The 20192-nt window shown below is 48.3% G+C and overlaps 1 protein-coding gene across 1 annotated transcript; it reads right to left on the bottom strand.

Annotated features, from left to right (window-relative positions):
- IL12RB2 (interleukin 12 receptor subunit beta 2) lies at positions 1-18767 on the bottom strand. Its single transcript, XM_075037337.1, has 15 exons — positions 18577-18767; positions 17186-17512; positions 16389-16503; positions 14521-14696; positions 14178-14317; positions 13340-13484; positions 10704-10783; positions 7562-7781; positions 6080-6280; positions 4962-5063; positions 4727-4882; positions 3780-3917; positions 2399-2486; positions 1800-1899; positions 1-1490 (listed from the first exon to the last, which is right to left on the bottom strand). Exons 1-15 carry the CDS (start codon positions 18632-18634, stop codon positions 996-998), a joined length of 2541 nt encoding a protein of 846 aa, XP_074893438.1. The 5' UTR covers positions 18635-18767; the 3' UTR covers positions 1-995.
- Positions 18768-20192: the final 1425 nt, after the last annotated feature.

The raw sequence follows: 20192 nt of genomic DNA, 5'->3' as shown, positions 1-20192 counted from the left end.
AGCAACGCTTCAGCTTTATTTTTAAAGACGCTTTATTCTGTGTGTAGCTGCAGCGTAGCGCTTCAGCTTGACCAGAGAAAACAACAGGAAACAAATTTCAGGTTTCCAACACTTTTATTTATATATATATATATACACACGCACATACAGTAAACAAAGTCATTAAACGTGTAACACATACTTCAAACCTGTAATTAGAATACTTCAATAAATGATTTAAATTCTTCTCACCAGTCCATTTGACTTACTGCCCACATGCGCTGCCTGTTGCTTTTCTTTCTGGCGAGGATTTCTCCTTTCCTGAACTGAGCCACGAAGGCAGGCTGGCCCTGCTGCAGCCGCGTCCCTTGGTCCCCACGTGGGCTGGAGCACCGGTGTCACTGGGGACGATGCGATTTTGTCCCCGCGCTGGGGCTGCAGTGAGGAATAACCCCTGCGGGCTGGCGGGCATTAAGTTTAGCACCGGTGGCCGCGGATGTCCCTGTGCTGTATTGCTAACCTGGCGGGCACAGCCGGAGGAGCGAGGGCTGCAGCCGTGGTCCTGCTGGGATGGGATGCTGAGGTCTGACCTCGGCGTAACTCCTCGCTCTTCCTGGGCTTGCGAGGGTTGAAATGATGGTTTGTGCGTCTCTGATTCCTGGGGTGGACCAAGCCAGGCTGAGCTGCTCGTGATCGGGTAGTGGGACAGGGGCCTGAGGCAGCCCAGGCTGTGTGAAGGCAACCTGAGTAATTAATTAACCTCTCCAAAAGCTGGGTCGCACAGCCCTGGCATTCCTGATCTTGTCTTTAATTCTACCTGAGCGTGTTGTGCGGACGAGGAGCTGCTGCACTGTACAGCGAGGTGTGATGTGCGGTGCCGGAAAGGTTGGTGAGTTGGGGTTTTTATCACTTAAAGGTGTCACGTGCAAGTTGCTGGACTGTCTGTACCAAAAGACACTGAAATACTGCCATAAGGTGCAAAAAAAACGAAGCCAGGCTTCCATCACCCTGACCGCCTACCTTGTGAAAGAGCTGCGGTTTATTTTCACCGTGTCCAACGTAAGAGTCCCCTCGTAGGAAAGTACGGGCGTCAAAAAAGTCGTCGGGAAGACGGAGAGCGGATCGCACTCGAGTTGGGGGAGGTCTTCAGTAGTGCCCGCAACCGGGGGTAGGTAGGCGGTGGCCGTGTCGGTGGCGGGGTTGGCGATGTACTCGGGGACGGTCTGCGTCTGCTCCGTCACCTCCACCGCCATCCTCTTGTAGAGGTCGGGAAGCTGCTGCTCGTAAACCTCCCCGTCTGCCGTGCCGGGGAGAGCCTTGTACTCCGGCTCCTCCTGCCCCGAGCCCCTCTCCAGCGCCCAGTCGCCGTTTCCAACGCTGCCGAAGAGGAGCTTGTCCCGGAGGGCCAGCGGGTCCGTTTTCACGAAGGTTTCCTCTACTTCTGTTGTTTCGGGCTCTTCAAAGCTGCCCGTGCTGTGCAGGAACCCGCTGGAGGGTAAGCTCAGCTCGGCCTGCGGAGGGGCATGCGTGGAAGAGAGAATTAATTACCTGATGGATAGCCCGTGACCTCCCACCCCCACAATGCGAGCATCCCTCCCCGCGGCAGCTAATACTGCTGAAAATGAAAGATCTCTGCATTGTTCTGGTGTTTAATTAGCCCAATACATCCTACAGTCTAACATGGTATGAGAATCTCCGCTATCGGAGATTGCTGGATTTGCTGCCTTAAGAGATTACGGGCTTGCGTGGCTCCAGTCACTTTTTCTTCTGAAAGGGGTGGGATTAATTAGAAGAAAAAAAAAAAACCACAAAGAGTTTACCTTCATAGACATGTAGTTCTTGGCCCACGTCGCGTTAGCTGGGTCTGGAATGGCTTTGCTCTGCCACTGCGGCATAAGCGCAGAGAGGAGCGACTGTAATCTGCAGACGGAATAAGCGCAATTAAAAGCGCGCGATTACCCAAGAGCTCAGCGTCATTGCGAATCTGCCGTAGTAGGGACCTGCAGAGACCCCGGCAGCGTGGGGAGCGCGTCGGCTGCCGGGGCAGCGCAGCTCCTGGCAGAGGGAGATGCTGCCCAGCATCCTCCTGCCAGCCCCTGCCAGATGATCACGTGCGCGTTGCTCTAAGGAAAACAGGTTTTAATCTCAGGGTTTAACTTTGCTCACAGGTTAGTTGGCGAGAATTGTACCCCTTCGGTTTTGTTTTGGTGGAAGCAGACCTTAAGCTCTCCGTTAAAAATTCACAATATATATAAAACAAGGCTATATTTTAAGCTCAGTGTGTGTTCTTATTTGTGTACTCTGAAACCTTTATTCAGAACAATCTGCCCTGTTCCCCAAGGTGTCCTGAAAGGACACGGCCGTCCCTTCTAACAACAGTTCCCTGTTTTATTGGAACGTAACAGATGGATCCACTCACACTTTTCTTGCCGGAGGCACAGAACAAATGCAGGCCGAGAGGATGAAGAAGCTGCAGGTAAGCACAACGGTCATCCAGTCCCCAGCACCTGAAATATGGAACACCCATCATTCATCCTTACTAAAAAAAAAAAAAAAAAAATTTAAATATGCTAGTTCGAGTTGGACAACAGTTGTGGCCTTACTAGTGCTTGCGCTCGTAAAACACGCCAATGTTTTTTGGTTTAAAATCAGGAGTCTGGGTGGACTGTTGGGGACAGCAGTACTTTGTAATATAAAGATGTCTACTGCTCTCTCTCGAAATACGCAGTCCATGACCCAAAATATGCAATTGCTGATCTTTTGTCCAGTACTGAACCAAACATTGACAGATAAACTTGGGGTAGTGCGTGCAGCAGAGAGGTGTTAAGTAGGAAAGATCTTACAAAATTCAGTGCATCTTTAATAAACTGTGACTGAACTGTTTCTCAGTGGACACCTCGGCTTTACTGTGCTTGCACTACCTGCTTAAAATGTAGTTTTCACAAATCCAGATTTTATACCGGGAAAACTTTTAACTTGTCTGGATTGCTTTAATTTCTTCTCCCGCTCGCCTCCCTGGATTTCTCCTGCAGTCCATGGGAGAAACCTGCCTCTGGAGGGGCCCTGCTCCCACGCTGCGGAGATTAATTTCCTAATGTACGCGACTTGGGACCTTAAAGTTGTTGTTGTGGCGCATTGCTGGGGAGGAAATGCAGCAAAACAAACTTTCTGGCAATGTGTAGGCATGAGTTTTATCGACCCCCTTCTTGGGGCTTAGTGACCGTTTCTCTTGATCGGGGCTCAAAGGAAACTTGAGCAAAACAATCCATCTCGCAGGACAGAAACCCCGATGACTGCCGTTAGCCGGAGCCAGAAGTCTTTGGGAGAAGGTCTTGCTTTTGCATCCCCGGGGAGGCAGAGCAATGGACCGCAGGGGACGGATGCCGCTCTACGGGAGCGCGGGGATGCCGCGCTCCTGACGAAGGCTCCGAGGGCACGGCTGCTGTGGTGACCGCGGCTCCTCAGAGAGCCGCCGGCCCCTGCGAGATGCGGAGGTCGGCAGGACGTTCGGCGTGCAGAGCTTGCAGCGCACGGATATCTGGGCCAGCAACTCGAAGGGACCAGACCCTTCCTTCCCTCTCTGCCATAAACCACCCTGCTGGCCTCCAGCTACCGCTAAACCGTACAGCTAACAGCTTGGCGCGGAACTGGGGGCTTAAAGATGCTATGTCTTAAAACTGGCAGAAACTAGAAATCTTCAGTAACTAAAGAGGAGCAGGAAAACCTTTTCCATCCTGTGGAAAACCAGGACTGAGGGCTAGCACCTCTCCCGGCCCCCCACCCCGGCCGAGACGCATTACTTTCCAAGCAGAGGAGCTCGCTGTTGCCCCCGGGCCCCTCTCCGGCAGCCGTCGACGCCGTCATCCACAGGGCGTAGTGCTGGCCGGGCTGCAGGTCGGGGAGGTACAGCCAGCGCTGGGCGGTCACGTTGGAAACGGCTGGAAGGAAAAGGGGGAGAAGCGAATGAAGCACCCGGCCACGCGTTTTTACTGCATTTCACTCGAACGCACCACGTTTCCAGAGCTTGGAGCACGGAGAGGTATTTGTTGCTTTAATTAATTTCCTTTTCTGTGTTACCGAATCATTGGAAGGGCTGTGAAAGATCTTAGGCTATCGGGGTGACCCGTGCCAGTGTATAGACTGGGCACCCAGGATCGCGTATCCTGTCCTCTGGCTACTGTTGCCTGGTAAGTTCACATTTCAATCTAAAATAAGGTTTGTATGCTGCTCGTATGAAACATCCGTTAAAAACCATCATGCAACTTCTGAATAAAGTTTAAAAAAACCCAAAACAACGCAGACATTTCTCGGGTGGAAGCCTAGGAGTTACACAGACGGAGTGAGAGAGGGCTTGGGTGGGAAAAACACACGGGTGGGGGAACGCAGCGGGTGCTGCCGGCTGAGCGTGTCTCCATGCAGAGTATGTGTTGGCTGGGGAGGACTTTCAGAAGGTCTGTTATTTTGCCCTGCCGATAATTACAAGGGTTTGCATTGGTTATGACTTAAGAAAATAATAATAACAAGAACAACAACAATAATATTAAAAAAAGCAGGGAGCAATCTGATAGTTCCACACTCAGACTAACTTAGAACGAACTGTAGCAGAGGGAGCTGACTGGTAGCCCTCGCGGCAGACCGGTGACTCCTTGACTGCACAGACTTTTTTGCAGGCATTTCTCTCCCTCCCTCCCCTCTATCCTCCACCCACAGCTCATGCGTATCACATCGGTCTTCACCAGATACCTACTGTAGACGTTGGGGGCTGCCTGCCCGTCCTTTTTCTGCAGGTACAGACGGTACCCTGTGATGCAGCCCCTTTGGTGGTGGGCAGGGATTTCTTCCCACGAAACCGAGATGCCGTTTGCCTGGGATGTCGCGTACATCTGGGGCCCAGCGGATGGTGCTGTAAAACACACGGCTGACTTTTAAAGCTGAACTTCAGCTCGCTTAAAAATATCTGGAAGAGTGTTACCGTGATTTACCTTTTGCTCTTGAGTATCCCCTGACCGATGCCGCTTGCCCGGCTCTGTCCCGATAGAGTGCAAATACGCTGATCTGATAGCACGTGTTATCTTTTATGTGCTCTAAAGGAAGAAATGGAAAGTGGACGGTTACTAGTGAAAGTATTTACAGTCACGGCTGAAGTATTTACATCAGCTGCTTAAATCTGAGATGAATCTTCTGATTATTAATGCACCTGTCATAAAGAAGGAAAAAAAAAAAAAAAATCTTCTCTCTGATCTCCTCTTCAGCTTGGCAGGACCTTACTGTGCATTAAGCAAGTGATGCGAGCGTTCCTGAAGGGTGAAGAATTCCTTTGTTTCCTCGCGAAGCAAGAGCTGCCGGCAGCCCTGCACCCTCCAAAGGAAACCTGGGACCGCGTCCTGCGCTCCAGGTGAGGGGAGAGGTGAACAGCTATTACCCAGCTATTGCTCTGCGAGATGAGGTGCGGGGTTCGGCTGCACGTGAGGTCACTTGGGAGGCGCGAGAATCTCACACCTTATTTCTTCCCCGTGACTTCATGTGAGCATCCTCCTCCGGGCTGTTCCCGCGGGTTAGGGGAGGTCGACGGGAACTTGTTTTGCTCCTTTCCAAAGCAGAGCACGAAGCGATGGCGTCAATACGCTGCTTTTTCCAGCTCATTCGAGAGTGGGGATGTGAACGCCTCGGAGGCACAGCACTGGGACAGAGGGTAGGAAAGACTACGGAGGGTAATCCTCGCTGTCACCCATCGTAACTTCATAGCTATCTGATGTGCAGAACGCTGACACGTGCTAGTGGCTGGGATTAGTAACCCACAATTAGTAGAAAGGAAATAGTCTTTTCTGAAGCCTTTGATCTCTTGTACCTCTAGCTGGCTTATTTAATTTTGGAGGGACTGGGTTTTCTCAGAGACATTTTACTTACCAGATATAAATCTCCACTGAGAGTGGCTGCAGAGCTGAGCCCAGATTTCTATTTTTCTCCCCTCCTAAAGAAAGCTTTCAGTGCCATAATTTCTTATGCTGAATTAGTAAAAATTAGAATCCAACTTGTTCCTTAAAAACCTTTCGAAATAAAATGGTACCTCGGCCGTATCCCACCTTGAGGCAGTAGTTACCTGCTATCACTGCGGACAGGTTGGACACTGGGAGCTTCGCCCAGGCTGGATGGGGCTCCGGGCGCGTGTTCCTCTGCGCGTCTGCCCACTCCACTACGTATCCGCTGATGGACGCAGCCGATCTGGCAGGCGGTTTCCAGCGGACAAGGATGCTGCCGTTTCCCATGGCTACGGTAGAAACCTTCTGAGGAGGAGGTAGATCTTACGGGGGAGAAAGAGCAACCAAACAAAAAAGACACCGTCAGCACAAACTTGCCTTAACCTCAAGTGGACTCGGTACGTTTGATATCTGGTTTTTACTGCGTCTCCACGTGAAGTATAAAAATAAACTGCAGTTGAAAGAAAAGGTCTTTATATGAGGGTGACCTCTGGGCTGATAGGAATAGAGCCCCGTTCTTGTCTTGTCTCCCGGCACAGCAGTCTGAGCGTACGCAGCACTGCTTGTACCATCCCCAAACCCTGCGAGGACGCTGTCAGGGCACATACTAAGACCCTGCTCCTGTGACAGAGCCACAAACACACATCATCTCGACATGAAAAAAGCTACTGCTTTCACAGCCAGGGCCAGGTTACTTTTTTCTGCGCTAGAAAATGTTGGGGAAAGTAACTGATTTTTTTTTTATCCGTAGTATAAAACCAGCATCTTTTCTGAACAGTTTTTCTAACAAATACAATCGAACTGAGCCCACAAAGCAGTTCTTGTCCTACCGCCTCCAAATGATCAGAGACCAGTGATATTGCTGCGCCGGTCCTACCTCTGCTTAACGAAGGGCTCATGTAATCAGTGCAGCCTGTTTGCTGAGGAGCTCTGCATCCGTCCCCAAAGGAGGAGAGCACCCCACTGGTGTTCCACGCAGCTCTGGGAAAAGCTGAAATACTTGCCAATGGCTTTGTCACTGTTTTACTGGCATTACAGCGGGACAAGTGCAAATAGAGAACTGCCTTTTTGAACAAACCACCTGAGGCCGTGAGGTTCTGTCATGCCTGATACCGGCACAGGAAATTTGGGGCTGGGTGAATTCGGAGAACGCTCGTTAACTTTGCTGTGCGGGTAAAACAGAGTGCAATTTCACAGGAGATAAAGCTTGTGTGATTTCCCCTCACCATCACCGTCCCTTCAGTCCTGCCACCGGTCCCGTATCATGCAAGAAACCGCCTCCCACTGCCTTTTTTGTTTTTTTGGGGTTTTTTTGGCATGGTTAATTTGCTGCTGTGGCAGGTGCCTGGATGGCTGACGGCGCGGCTCACGCCTGCGTCGGCAGAAGGGCTTGCGGTGTCGTGACAGCAGCACGAACGCACGGCAACTTAACGTGTCGTGAAGCTGCACCCCTGACCGCGCTGCAAACGGGATCTGCCGCTTCCCGAAGAGTCGTTGAGACGGAGAAGGATGGGCGCGAGGTGGTGGGACCGGGACGTGTAGCACAAAGCAGAGCGCCGGTGTTATTCCCAGCGGTTATTCCCAGACCCAGCAGAAGTCCTTACCCTGGGTGCCCGGGTTGGTCACGACGGACGCGGGGGGGGACCTGCCCCTCGAGTTCTCGGCGGTGACCGTTATCCTGTAGCCCACCCTCGGCGTGACCCTGGTGTAACTGGTTTGGGTGGTGCGGTGTGCTTCTCCTGCCGGGGCACTCCGCCGGTCCAGGGCTTCGAAGGTCACTGCGTACCGCAGGATTCTTCCCCTCGCCTCCGAGCTGCTCAAAGCCTGCCGAGCAAAGCGCGTTCGTTACTCTTCTCTTCTTCGGGTGAGCAAAGCCCGCGGAAAGCGGACGGTACCGAACCAGGATGCCCGGGAAGGTTTTGGACCTGCTCGTGGAAGAAGGGGTGGTTGGCCGTTAGCGAACCAAATGTTTCACCTGCTATTCCACGGACCTTCCACCACGAAGGGCACCTTCGTGTCACGCCTAGAAGCCCTCCCGAAACAGGCTTTAGCGCGCTTTGCCCACCCGTGCTGTGGTTCCCGTGGGAGCCATCAGCCCCTTCCCCAGGGCTGGGCGGGGGGGGGTTGTTACCAGCCCTCCCACCTGGCAGCAGGTTTCGGGGACGGATTCAGAGCATCTCCCGAGGCTGGATGCTCAAGCTGCCCCATTGAAGTTGAGGAACATTCACATGAAGGGAATTTCTCCCCTTCCTTTTCTGTTCTGATAGTAGAGAGGTTATTTACAGCGACAGGGTTACTTGCTGGACAGCAGCACGTACCAGCTCATGTTCTTTAGTAACGAAGCATCAGTTTTTACTTTCTTCCCCTCTAAAAGCTGGAGGAAACAAGCAGTGCCGTAGAGATTGCTCATGCACTTGTTGAGCCTGCTTTCTCTCTAACACTTTTTTAAAAAATTAGCTTAAGATCTGTTGGCCTGAAGTACAGCTAATGCATTTCAAAGGTAGTGTCGTTTCCCCATCAGCAGCCACCTGAGTATACTGCTTATAAGTGAACAGACACTTTTACTGCTAAAAGTATCATGTTTTTTCCAAAGAAGGCTAGCGTCCTGGCTGCAGAGTTTCTTTTTTTCCCCCACAATTTTGTGCATTTGTGTAACAGCTGTAACACATAACAGCCTATTCTGATTTTTCCCTTTGATTTTGCTGCTGCCCAGCCCTGCGACCCGTCCTCTCCATTCCCAAGCCTTATCCCAGCTCTGTCACTTTTCTGCTCTTGGGAACCCGTGGTATCTAGCTGCATGAAATGAGTTAACTCCCTGATGGTAGGGCCAAGAGCATGCATTTACCCGAGAGTCTCTCTCAAGGTTACATATCTTTCCTTTTATTTATTTATTTTTCCCATTTAATTCCAGTTTAGTGAAGGTCTTTTGCTGTGAGCTGCTGATTTTGCAATCAGCAATAGAGCCGGGGACAGTGAAACACACAGCCTCCTCCTTCCTTGAGTCTGAAGTCAAGCCATGCTTTTCACTAGGGGAAAAAAAGAGTTTTAACTGCACGGGTGGATTTGTAAAAATGAGCAATTTTTGATTTGGGGAAAATCCAGATTTTTACTTAAAGCTGTGATAAAGAATTATTTAAATTCAACCACTTAGCATACACATCTCTGAAAAGGCAGCCTGTGCTGTCCCGTGTAACACCTCTCGCTGGTTTTTCCGCCCCGGGTGTCTGCAGTTGTACTATCGGTTTCACAGTTTCCTGCAGTCCCTATGCAGTAAGTTCATTTTGTTTGGCTGGGGTTTTTTTTTCTGTTGTAACAAAACAAAAAAAAAGGAAGAGGGGGGAAAAAATGCTTTTAAAAATAGGAAAATGTTTGCAAGGATACATTCGCTTTGGCAAGGGCTCGGGACAAACGCGGTGCTGAAACCGCTCTGAAAGCCTGCTGAAATTAAATTGGTAATCCTTTCTTTGGTATTTGTGTGAAAATATGAGAACACATATTGGTAGTGCATTGCACTGAGTCTGAGCCTTTTGCTTTGTAGCTGTCGTGAAAACTCTAAAAGCAACGTATTGCACCCATTTTATGAATGGTGCTACAGGAAGTCTGCTTCGATACAGAAAGTATTGCCAGCTCGCTATTGCAAGTTAAAGGTTTTAAAGTTAAATGTCTTAAAGCCACAACGGCTGGAGTCACGTAATCACATGAGAATTTCTGCTTTCACTTACAGCGTAGTGCTTGTTGGTGTAGGGGGAAGATACAGCATTAATTGGTAGGTTAACTAGAGATTGCAAACTGGAAGTTAAGGATAGTTTATGCTTAAAAAAAAATAAAAATCTTACTGGCTTTGAAATGAAACCACCACAGCAAAACACCCCACAATCCAAAAATTCCTCTTGGACATGACTTTAAGTGCTGGGTCCATAATAGTGGAGAAGCTCAACACCCGGCACCGGTAACAGGGCTTGGTTTCACTGGGAATGGTGGAATAGCAGACCTGGTGTAAGCCTTTTCCCCCGAGCTGAACGGTAATGTACGGTAATGTGGAATTTTTGCCCTATAGCTGGATTTTAATCCAAATTCTTATTGAAATTTCCCATGCAGGGTCTCCGTCCCCAGCTCACAGGAGCCTCTGCTCAGCAGACCCAAACCACGGCCTTTTTTCAACTCTGAGTTTGTCCAGTTTCAGATCTGCAGCTTTATTATTAGCAAACCCTTTTGCATGTGGTTTGTCCCTCGCCAGTGCTTCACACCTGTACAGAAAACCAATTTTCTTCCTCCTGCTGCTGCATGACAAGAGCCTCGACCAACCGTCCATCCACTCAGCAGTGACACCCGCGGGACCCCTTCCGTCGCCCGAACTGCATCCAGCTCTTATGTTTTTTGGAGTTTGGTCACCCTAAAGGGCTATTACAATAAATTGCCTCTTCTGCCTCCCCTACTCTTCATTGCTCTGTTCTTCGTATAAGCAAAGCAGAGCAGAAACACCTCTGAAGGAAGCTCATATGAACACGTTATACTTCCAGCACGACAGAAAGTTTGGGGATCTGTAAAAGGGAAATTGTAGGCAGAAAAGAGTTGTGGAATCTGCCGGGGGGAGGCAAGCCTTGGGTAGCAGAGCTGGTCCCTGGTCCCTGGTAAAAGCCCTGTGCTCCCCTTGGGTTCAGTCCTCTCCTCCGAACACAGAACCCAGAGTTCCCCCTCTAACCTTGCTGATTATTGCTGCCTCTGCTTAGGTCTGACTTAACTTACCTTCCAAAAAAGAGAGATGTTCTGCCGTTGGGAGTCCACGTCCTGCTGTCGGTACCAGACGTCCAGGAGCCCGGTCGGCACTGGTGTGGAAGGAGAAGGTGAGCAGCGTTAGCGGCTGTGTTTTGGAGCAAACAAATAAGACATGGAGTGGGCGAAGGAGGTAAAAATCCCGAGACGATGGAACTGTAAGATTTAAAACGTCCCTGAAACGACGCGGTATGTAATAGCCCGTAGTTGCTGTTGCAGCTGGAGTTCAGCTGCGTTGGTGATGGCACTGGTGAAGAGGACACGCCGTAGACCCAAGAGAGGGTTTTGCTCTGCTGGTGCCTTTATCCTGCGCTCCGTGACCAGGATGGCTCCCAAGGAAGCCTACACATCAAAGGGACCCTATGAGCTCTCATCTTTGCGTGGAAGTTGAGGCTAGCTAAGGTCCTTGGGGTTGGCTACATCAACCCTAAAGCAACGGACAGCCTCAGCTGAGGGGGTTTGTGGGATCTGTAGGATTTTGCTGTCTGGCTCCAGGCAATAAAGTTAGGACCTTGTCAGAGGTAGCTTAAAACCCCCGTTCTTTCCACGATTCCCCTTATAGTCACAGAGTGACTGGAAACCTGATGTTTTGAATAAACCTTCCAAAATAGCACTAAAGCTGCAGAAACTGGTGAACAATGTGCTCTCCAACAGTTCAGAATCAGAGACAGGTAAAGAAAGCCAATGTGACAAAAGGCAACAAAGCTTGGTTCCTCAAGGTCTCTGACCAAAATAAACCCATTGAATTCAAATAATAATTGTTGCTAATAACCTAGGCAGCAGGCAGCTGTTGCACAACCCCAGCTAGAATGGGGCTGCCCGCTATTTCCTATATTCAAAGACAGAAAAAATCCTCAGTGCCAGCAACATTAAGAGCTCTTTGTTCTGTATTAACTGCAAAGAGTGACTGGAATAGAAACAAGAAGCAGGACTGACAGAAGAAATAAAACCAGTGCACACTCGCCGTGGGGGAGAGAGGAAGGGTCAAGCTCAAAGCAGGAAAAAATAAAATATGGGATTGCATCTGTTGGACTCCAGCCCAGATTTTAAAGTTCATTTCATGTGTGAACCACACAAATTAGCTGGGGAAAAAAAAAAAAAAGCAGCTCACTTATGAACAGTGTTTGTGTAAAGTACATTTTGTGGCAGGTCAGGCTTAGAGAAACAGGAAAAAAAATTCTCTCATTGAAAAGGTATACTCCTGAATTTGCAAAAGGCCAAACTCATGTGTAGAACTTCAGCTCCTTCAAAGATGGGCAACCATGATGTACCCAGAGCTTCCCGTCTGCGACCTCCCCTTGCCGTCACGTAGTCTGAGGACAGAAAATGCTCCTTGATTAGCTAAAAAGATTCTCAATCTACAGCACCGGCTGGGTAGAGAGGCGATGACCGCAAATGCCGTAGCAAGCCAGGATGCATCGAGAAGGTTGAGAAAACTGTTGAGAGGAGGGTGAGGAGAGAAGGAAGAGTTCACACCTTTTGCATGAATGAATGCTTCTTACAGAAACTGATGCTGTCAGCAGTGGTAAGTAGCATGAGTAATAACGGCACTACCCTGAAGAGCTTATAGTAATTCACAAAAAAGAGCAATGAAAGCCAAGTAGGAGATGAAAGGAGGGGATGCCAAAGCAGCCAATACACATCTCTGTTGAAACAAACTTCTGAGAAGCTTTCTTCTCTTGTAAGAACGGGAAGTTTTGCAGCATGAGAGTTTGTGCAGCTCAGGGTGAAGGCAGGCAGGTACGTGAGCGTGCGGCCAGCCCAAATATTAGAGTTGGCAGAAACGAGTAGAATTGCCCTCAGGTTGGTGCTGCGTGTCGTTGGAGCCTGCTGTGCCGTCCTCTGGGGCAGCACCGCTCTGCGCTCACCTCGTTCCTGGCGGGATCTCTCCCCAGCGCCCCGCCAGGTCTGCTCTGCTGAAGCTGTCGAGGTCTCGAGGGACCCCGCGGCGTGGTGGAGGGCTCACCTGGGCAGGCTCCAAGTGGAATAACTTCTCCTCTTGGGAAAAGATGACTTGGCAAAACAAAACGGCTCTGTCCCAGCCTGCCGGCATCAGCAGAACTGAGAGAGTCCGGGCAGTTTCCTGACTCAACTCCTCTGCAAAGGGTCGAGCAAGCTCAAGATCCAGAGCGTGCTGCCCAAGCTGCGGTTCGTTAGCACCAGAGGGTGGCATAGCAGTCATCCTGACCTGAGTTACGGGGCTGTGCAGCAGTTCCGTAGAACGCTTAGATACGAACCAATACAAAATATTTTTCTTTCCCTAGCTAAGCTGCACAAACTGTCTGCCTTTTCCAAATGTGTCCCAATGAAGCTCCGGGAAAATTCCCCCCACCTTCAAGAACGTCAAACAAATACATCCTTCAGACCTTCTTAGTGAACTCTTGAAATTCCTGTTTTGCAAGAAACCTGAACCGCTTCGGGTTTTGTTCATTAAAAAAGCAATTCTCTTACAGAAGTTACTTCCCTGTTGGCTCTGGGTCTGGATCTACAGAGACTCTGCAAACCAACCAGCAAAAACCCAGCAGCATTTTGAGTTAGTTAGCTGAAGTTTCCACTGGTATGCAAACATTAGACACAGGCTTAGCGGAGGAGATGCCGTCTTGTGTTACCTGCTTCTGGAGTCTGTCTTTGGTACGTGGTCCAGTTACTCCACAGTCCTCGCTCGGGGTGAATTTTACAGCTGACCTGAAACTCGTAGGTTGTATGAGGCTCCAGACCATAAAGACTGCATTTTTCACTGTTTAAGCATTCAACCTTTAATGAAGATAAAGGACATGTAACCTTTGAACTCACAAGGAAATACAGGTTGAAGGCAGCGACAGGCTGAATTACTCATGCCCAAAGGAATCCCAGCCAGCCAAAGCACGTCTTTATAAAACAGTGGGAAAAACCCTGATCTGAGGCAACTTTAATAACTTTAAGAATGATGCAATGAAGCATCAGGCTTTCAGTTCTTCATCTGAAAAATCCCTCATTTAATTATGTGAAGATAACAAATTTTCTGTTCACGTGTTTCACTCAACTTCAAGCAATACATTTCTTTCACTGCTTAAAATAAAAGCAAAGACTTCCAATTGACATGAGGGAAGGCACAAATGTTTGGAAATTGCACGCCTGTAGCCGTGAGCTACAATGAGCAGATATGACCATATTCCAGTAAAGTGGTGGGTCAAACATTACCTCTGATTCTTCAGTGCATCATGCAGACACCTGACGTATGGGGAACTAATCATGCACGTGCTTTTTCACAGGATCAGTGTTTTACCTTCACACAGTTTTAAGGGAATGATAGTTTTGGACCTGTAGGCAATAGTTTTTCTTAAATATGATGTTAGAGAGCAGAGAGAGGCAAATTTGGACAAACTGATTCTAGTAAGAAATAATGAAAAAATAATTTAAGCAACCTCCAAGCATCATAATTTCCTTTACTCTTCGGAAGAGGATTACCGTGCTCCAGGCCTGCCTGGTAAGTGGACGGTATCTCAGCCTGCAGTGCCGCGCTTGTGCTTCATCGTGCCAAAAAAAGGTGCAATTGGTTGCAGAAGAATTTTCAAATTCCACTAAAAAGTTGGGAGGATGTGGTTTCACTAGCAGTAAAAAGAGAAACAAGCAAACAGCACTCAGATACACAGCACAGCTCAAAACAGGGGTGTTACATGGAAAATAGAATTACTGGGTTAGGCTGGATGGATGCTTTTTCTGAGAGGTTTAAAGAAGAAAGTGCTCAAAATGTTTTCACCTCTTTCTAAAGGGCTGGGACTAACTGAAACGCAATAAGTAATGCATTTACCTATGTCTATTAACATGAACACGAGCGGCTGTGAAAAAGCACTTCCTAGCTCATTGGAGGCGGCAACCACAACGGTGTAAGTAGAGTCAAAATTCAACTTGCTCAGAGCCAGCGAGCCAATATTCTTATTCAGACTTTCTTCTGAAACACATAAGACATCCGTCCCATTTGATAGCCTGGAACAGAAGAAAAACGCGTGGTTAATACTCTCCTGTACACCAAGAAAGCTAAAACCTGGCTGACGTCCCCGTACAGCCGCGCTGCTCCAGGTCCCTTGAGGCTGCGGCTCTTCCAGCATCTCCCCTGCACGGGAGCTTTCAAGGCAGGACCGCTGCCCTGGAGGCCAGGTAGGTCGTCTGCCCCTCGAAAGATCCGTCTGCTTAAATACAGTGCCTACAGTAAATACTCCTCTGGCTAAATCGGTAGTAAAGCTGTTATACTGCTTTGGGGGTTCAACTGCAGACAAAGGAAATACTCCTGGATTTCCGCTGAGCTGCAAGTACGTGAGTACGTTCCTTCTAATGGTTTAATGGTTACCTAATACTGGTTAACTAATATTTCTCTGTGAATGAGCGTAGGTGTTGGTACACAGAATTGGGGGTGTTGGTGTGTGATGAATTTGGGGTTTTTTTTGTTGGTTTTTTTACATAAGTTAGTGACTAAAAATCTAATTTATCTGCAGTCTAACGGTCAGACCGCATGACTTCAAACACAACTTTTAATTTTCAGTCTGTCATTCAACCTTGGGTAGCTCATTTAGCTTCTCTGTGTATTTTCTTCCACCTGAATCAGAGATGTTCATGTCGTGTTGCTTCAGGCTGACCTTTTGTATTTTGAAATATATTTAATAACTTCCTAGCAAGCACTGCTATATCTCTATGTTACAACAATTACAGGACTCGTTATCCACACTTCCCTACCCTTCTGCACGTTACCCGTAGATTCTCCTTCTGCTTGAAGAGCAGTGACAGGTTTCTATAAGCTACTAAGAAAGTTGCTGCTACCTTGGCCCACGGCATAAGGTGAAGAAGAAGAAGGAGGTGAAGAAGAAGGTGAAGAAGAGTGAGACTCGCAGGGCAAGGAGGTGGTCAACATGCAGCACCTCGGAAACAAATGGGGAGTAGTTCAGCCTACCCAGCAGTTTGCAAAGGGCAAAATTAATTCATTCTACCCGGATGTTTGCTTGACTAGAGGTTTTTAATCAGGTCCCTCCTATGCACGGTGATTCTCAAAATCTAAAGGTCTCCTAACGTGCCTTGACGGGCTCTAGGGAGCCCTTGGTCCTTCCCCACAGTTTGCTGCAGAAGTCACCAGAATCTCTTTCAGCGAAGGCTCAGCAAAACCAGAGCCAGCAAAAATATGGGTTGGGTCTAAAACAGAAAGCAGAAATAGCACATTTCCAAGCAAAGTCCCTCTCCACCTCCTTAGCTAACCTCCGAGACAGAGCGAGCAGCTCAGATCGAGGATTTCTGGTGCCGGCACCGCTAACCTCAGAATCACTACATAGAGGAGATCCGCCACGGGAAAGCAGGTTTGAGCAGCCGTTTTCAGAGCCCTTCCCCTACTAACCTCCCCTTTCCAAAAGGCAGCCGTCTCTTGGCATACCCTCTTTACCTGCTGAACCCAGAAGGAGCCAACCCACCGCGGGGCGGCACGCACAGCCCTGAACAGAAAAGGGGCTTTTATCCGCTCCGGTTGGCTCCGGTGATCTTGGCAGCCTTGGACTCACTTATTCACAAGCCAACTCTTTTGCGTGCTTTGATAAAGGTAAATCTTCAAGAAACGGTGTAAAAATTAAAAAAAAACCCAAATCCAACTCTAAGGTACGATTATAGGTATTAAAGAACCTACGTCCCGGCGTTACTTACAGTATTACATAGGTAGTGTTGATGTACGTGAGCCTTCCTTTATTCCAGGTGCAGGTGGGATGGCCGTCTGCCCCGTGCTGGATACACGACACATTTCTTGGCTCATCTGGAGGATCTTAAACAGATATTCTTATCAGTTTCTTCCTTAAAGATGTTGATAGGAGACATGTTAAGAAATGCGAGATTTGCTTTTTCATTGTTTGGGGGGGGGGTGTTAAAATATTTGTAGACAAAATATTCAGGGTAATAATTTTTATACATGAAAACAACTGAGCCTGTGATCTCTGCAGCCCGTCGAGATCTCTGACGCTTGAGCAAAACCCCAGCGACTTTACAAAGGTGCCAGGTGACTACAAGCACTTACCAGCCCCCCCCAGACTGGGCACCACAAGCTTTGCTTGAAGCAATCAACCATTATTCTTATTTAAAAAAAAAAAAAGCAGCACCGCTACAGCAGATGACTGCTGCTGCAGCATCAGCTCATCAGGCTAGAAGAAAATTTAAAATTTCCTTAGGATTTTTCTTGCAAGTCCCCTGTGTCCTGGAGAGACTGGTGGGTGCGAGGGCTAGAACAGGAGGGAGTGTGATATTTGCTCTGAGCAGGCAGTTTTATGGAGCATCTCTCCGTTTATCAATAACAGAGTTGCACAGTCCCATCCAGGAATATTTTAAATACAAAGAGCCACTAAAAGCCAGCACCTTTTCTGGCAAAGGCCACCCGCTGTTAGTTTCTAATACGTGTCTCAGAGGTACCACAGGAAACGTTTAAGAACAAGGGGTAATTAAATTCTCCTTACTTCCAGATTCTATATCGATTCCACAAATGAGTTTTTTCTTGTATTCACAAACTATTTTGCACGTAAACATGTGTTTGCCATATGTATGGACTGGAAACTCGGTGCTTACTGAACTGCTGTAATTGCTAATTAGTTCAGAGCTGTTAAGGAAAATAGCTGTCCGGCAGTGCTCGGTGTATCGCAGGGGTTTCAGCTGGCATGAGAGGGTGATACTGGTTCCAGGCTGGACATAGGCAGCAGTGTTAGCAGTCATATTCCCTTTATCGCATATTTCTGCGGCACCACGGGGAAGTTTCCTAGCAGGCACGTTCCCTTTCCTGCACGCTTCTGCAACAGGAAACAGACCTTTAGCACGGATACATCACTTTTCTTGTACAGCACGCCGCGCTCGAGGAGGAGAGTCTCCCCAAATCTATAACGCAAGCAAGCATTCCTGCCTCTGCACGGTAACCCGAGGGGTATTGCTGGGCCCAGACTTCACCGATCTGATTAACGGGGGTCAGAAACCAAGGGCTAGCTACCAGACGTCATGCGAAAAAGCACAACCCCGGGGCAAAAATCTATCAGAACTCTTTTCTCATTGCGGTTTAAGGAAATCTCTGTGTTCCAGTAAAGTAGTCCTACTACTGGGCAAAGTAGCTCTACTGAAGAGCCAAGCAAGCTTTTTCTCTGACTTGCAGAGACGTCCCCTTGCACGTTTGCTGCCTTTTCAAAGCGGCACAGGACACCGGCGAGGACAGGGGATCCCGCACTCGGCGTACGAGAGCACGCACTTCGAGAGCACGCACTTGCTGGCCGGCTCCGGGACGCTTGGGCTGGGGGCAAACAAGCCGAGCCGCGGCAGAAGGTAAGGGAAAATGCTGAAGCACCTTTTCTCCTTACTTTTGAGCTGTGAAAGTCTCTGTGGAAGCTAACCGTAGAGATGCTTTCTCGTGTAACCGACAGCTCTCCCTTGAACTAAACCAAACAACCTCCCTGCATAACTTAATTACCAACTATTTGCTCTATGCTGCCTTGAATGCACAAACGAAACCGGCTCGCGACACCAGTTCTGCATAAACGTGTGCCTAAGCTGCCAATGCCCGAGCGCATATGGGTCCATATTTGCCTCTTCTGCTGAGAGCTGAGGCTGTACCCGTGCCCGCGGTCATTCCCAGGCTGCCCAGACTATCACGGAGAAGCTGTGGAAAATGGGAGGATGCTCAGCAGTAGCAGCGGGTCAGGGAGTCTTTACAGAAATTACAGTATAAACCTAATCAAGCATCAAATTTTGCTCTCTCCAATAAGAACGATGTTTACTAGCATACCACGCAGAAGCTGAAAAAAACCCCTAATTAGCCCGAGTCCTTCCTTTCAGGATAATTGCTATGTAGCAAAAAAATATATCTTACCTGCTGTGAAGTGCACCAACAACCAAATTGCTGCGGGCGCAATCCATGCTAATAGCATTTTGCTCCCTATAAAGAAATGAATACGTTTTACCAGTTCCTGAAAAATGGGAAAATATTTTACAGGTATTTGTATGTTGCTATTTCACAACTTCAGAAAACCCAAAATGCTTCTTTCATGGGACCTTTCTAATGAACGTTCTCTGCTGACGTTACTAAGCTGTGACTCTGGAGACCCTATCCGAAGCAGCAGCTGATTTTCAGCTGGTTCTCCCTAGAGACAGGCACGAGAGCTAGGGGAATGGCAGAGTTATGGGTACTTTACAACTCTGTGCTTTAGAAAAAAGAAATATTGGCTCCCTTCCCTCCCAAAGACCCCCTGCAAGCCCAGAACCAAAACTCTTTCTCTGAAGGACAAGAACAAACCATCAGCAACCCCTCACGCTGTTTCTCCCCAAGATACGGTTTGCATGCCTCGCCCCGGCACAGCCCACGCTCTCCCCAAATCCCGCACCCTCTTTTGGATGGAGCGGCCCCGTTTATGTGCCCCGCAGGGACCCTCGTGTGCTCGTCAGCCCCTCTGGGCTCAGACTTTGTACGCCTGACCCCAAATCCAAATGAACCGATCTCATCCCAGATGACTAAGACAGTCGCAAAATTCCCAGACCTGAGTGTTACACAGAAAATTTTGGATGAGACCTTGGGAACTAGCAATCTTACAATTTCTTTCGACTGCTTTCCAACAGGAAAGCCAGCCCACACAGCTTATTTGCGACTATTTAACCCTACCCTGATGGACAGAGCTGCAGACACACGCAATAAGCACCCTGTTAACGACACAAACGAACACAACAGCTTTTCAAATGTTTTAAGCTCCACAGGATTGCTCAAAAATTCTGTTCAAATGCAAACCTATGCCTTGTCTAGACTTCCTAGATTAAACCCACAGTCCATTACTGGAAGTTATGAATAGAAACGTTTTACACAAATTATTCAAAGTCAGCCTGAACTAAGCTCGGTATTTTCCCATACGTTTTGCAACCAGCATTAACAACTATTTCCTATTTTTACCCTTCCCCGGCAGAACGACGTGAGCAGTGAGAATATATGGGATACTTCAGAAGTGAATACACCAACAAGCACTTTCTATAACTCCTGACCCGTCACAGAGATGCAGCTATTTTAATAACTTGGTGCCACACTGGAAACAAACTACTGTGAAGTGAAACTTTAAATCCTGACTCCTTTTCATGCCATCTCGGATGGGGGGGGGCACTTCTGTGGGGATGCATTGCACAATATAGTCTTTGCTATGTGTATATTAATATAAAAGCAAACAAAAAAGTTATTTCAGGTTGGTTTTATATAACGAGATGGGATCCTTTCCATGTTTTTGAAGTGAACCGATATCTGATGCAAATGTGAGATACCTAAGATTTGCCAAAATGCGTATTAATGCCTTGCTTTATTTAAATCCCAATGTTCTTCAGACCGAAATGTTAAGCCTTGCCGCAGTGCCTCAGCTTCACACAAAGACACTTCATGCGGTGCCTTCCGTAGGTGATTAGTAACTGCAAGGATGAGCAATCACAGCACCAAGGTTCTTCAAGTAAATGCTC

Source organism: Buteo buteo, chromosome 10, assembly GCF_964188355.1.
Source record: "Buteo buteo chromosome 10, bButBut1.hap1.1, whole genome shotgun sequence".
Lineage (NCBI taxonomy): Eukaryota > Metazoa > Chordata > Aves > Accipitriformes > Accipitridae > Buteo > Buteo buteo.
Note: the sequence above shows the minus strand (reverse complement) of the source record. Positions and strands in the feature narration are given on the sequence as shown.

What these genes read in the sequence shown, in the direction of transcription:
- IL12RB2 (XM_075037337.1), bottom strand. Translation starts at nt 18,634, where the DNA reads ATGCTATTAGCATGGATTGCGCCCGCAGCAATTTGGTTGTTGGTGCAC. An exon ending in GTTCATGTTAATAGACATAG is followed by an intron (nt 14,318 to 14,520) that starts GTAAATGCATTA and finishes TTTTACTGCTAG; the next exon opens with TGAAACCACATCCTCCCAAC. An exon ending in CGAGCTCCTCTGCTTGGAAA is followed by an intron (nt 2,487 to 3,779) that starts GTAATGCGTCTC and finishes TCCATATTTCAG; the next exon opens with GTGCTGGGGACTGGATGACC.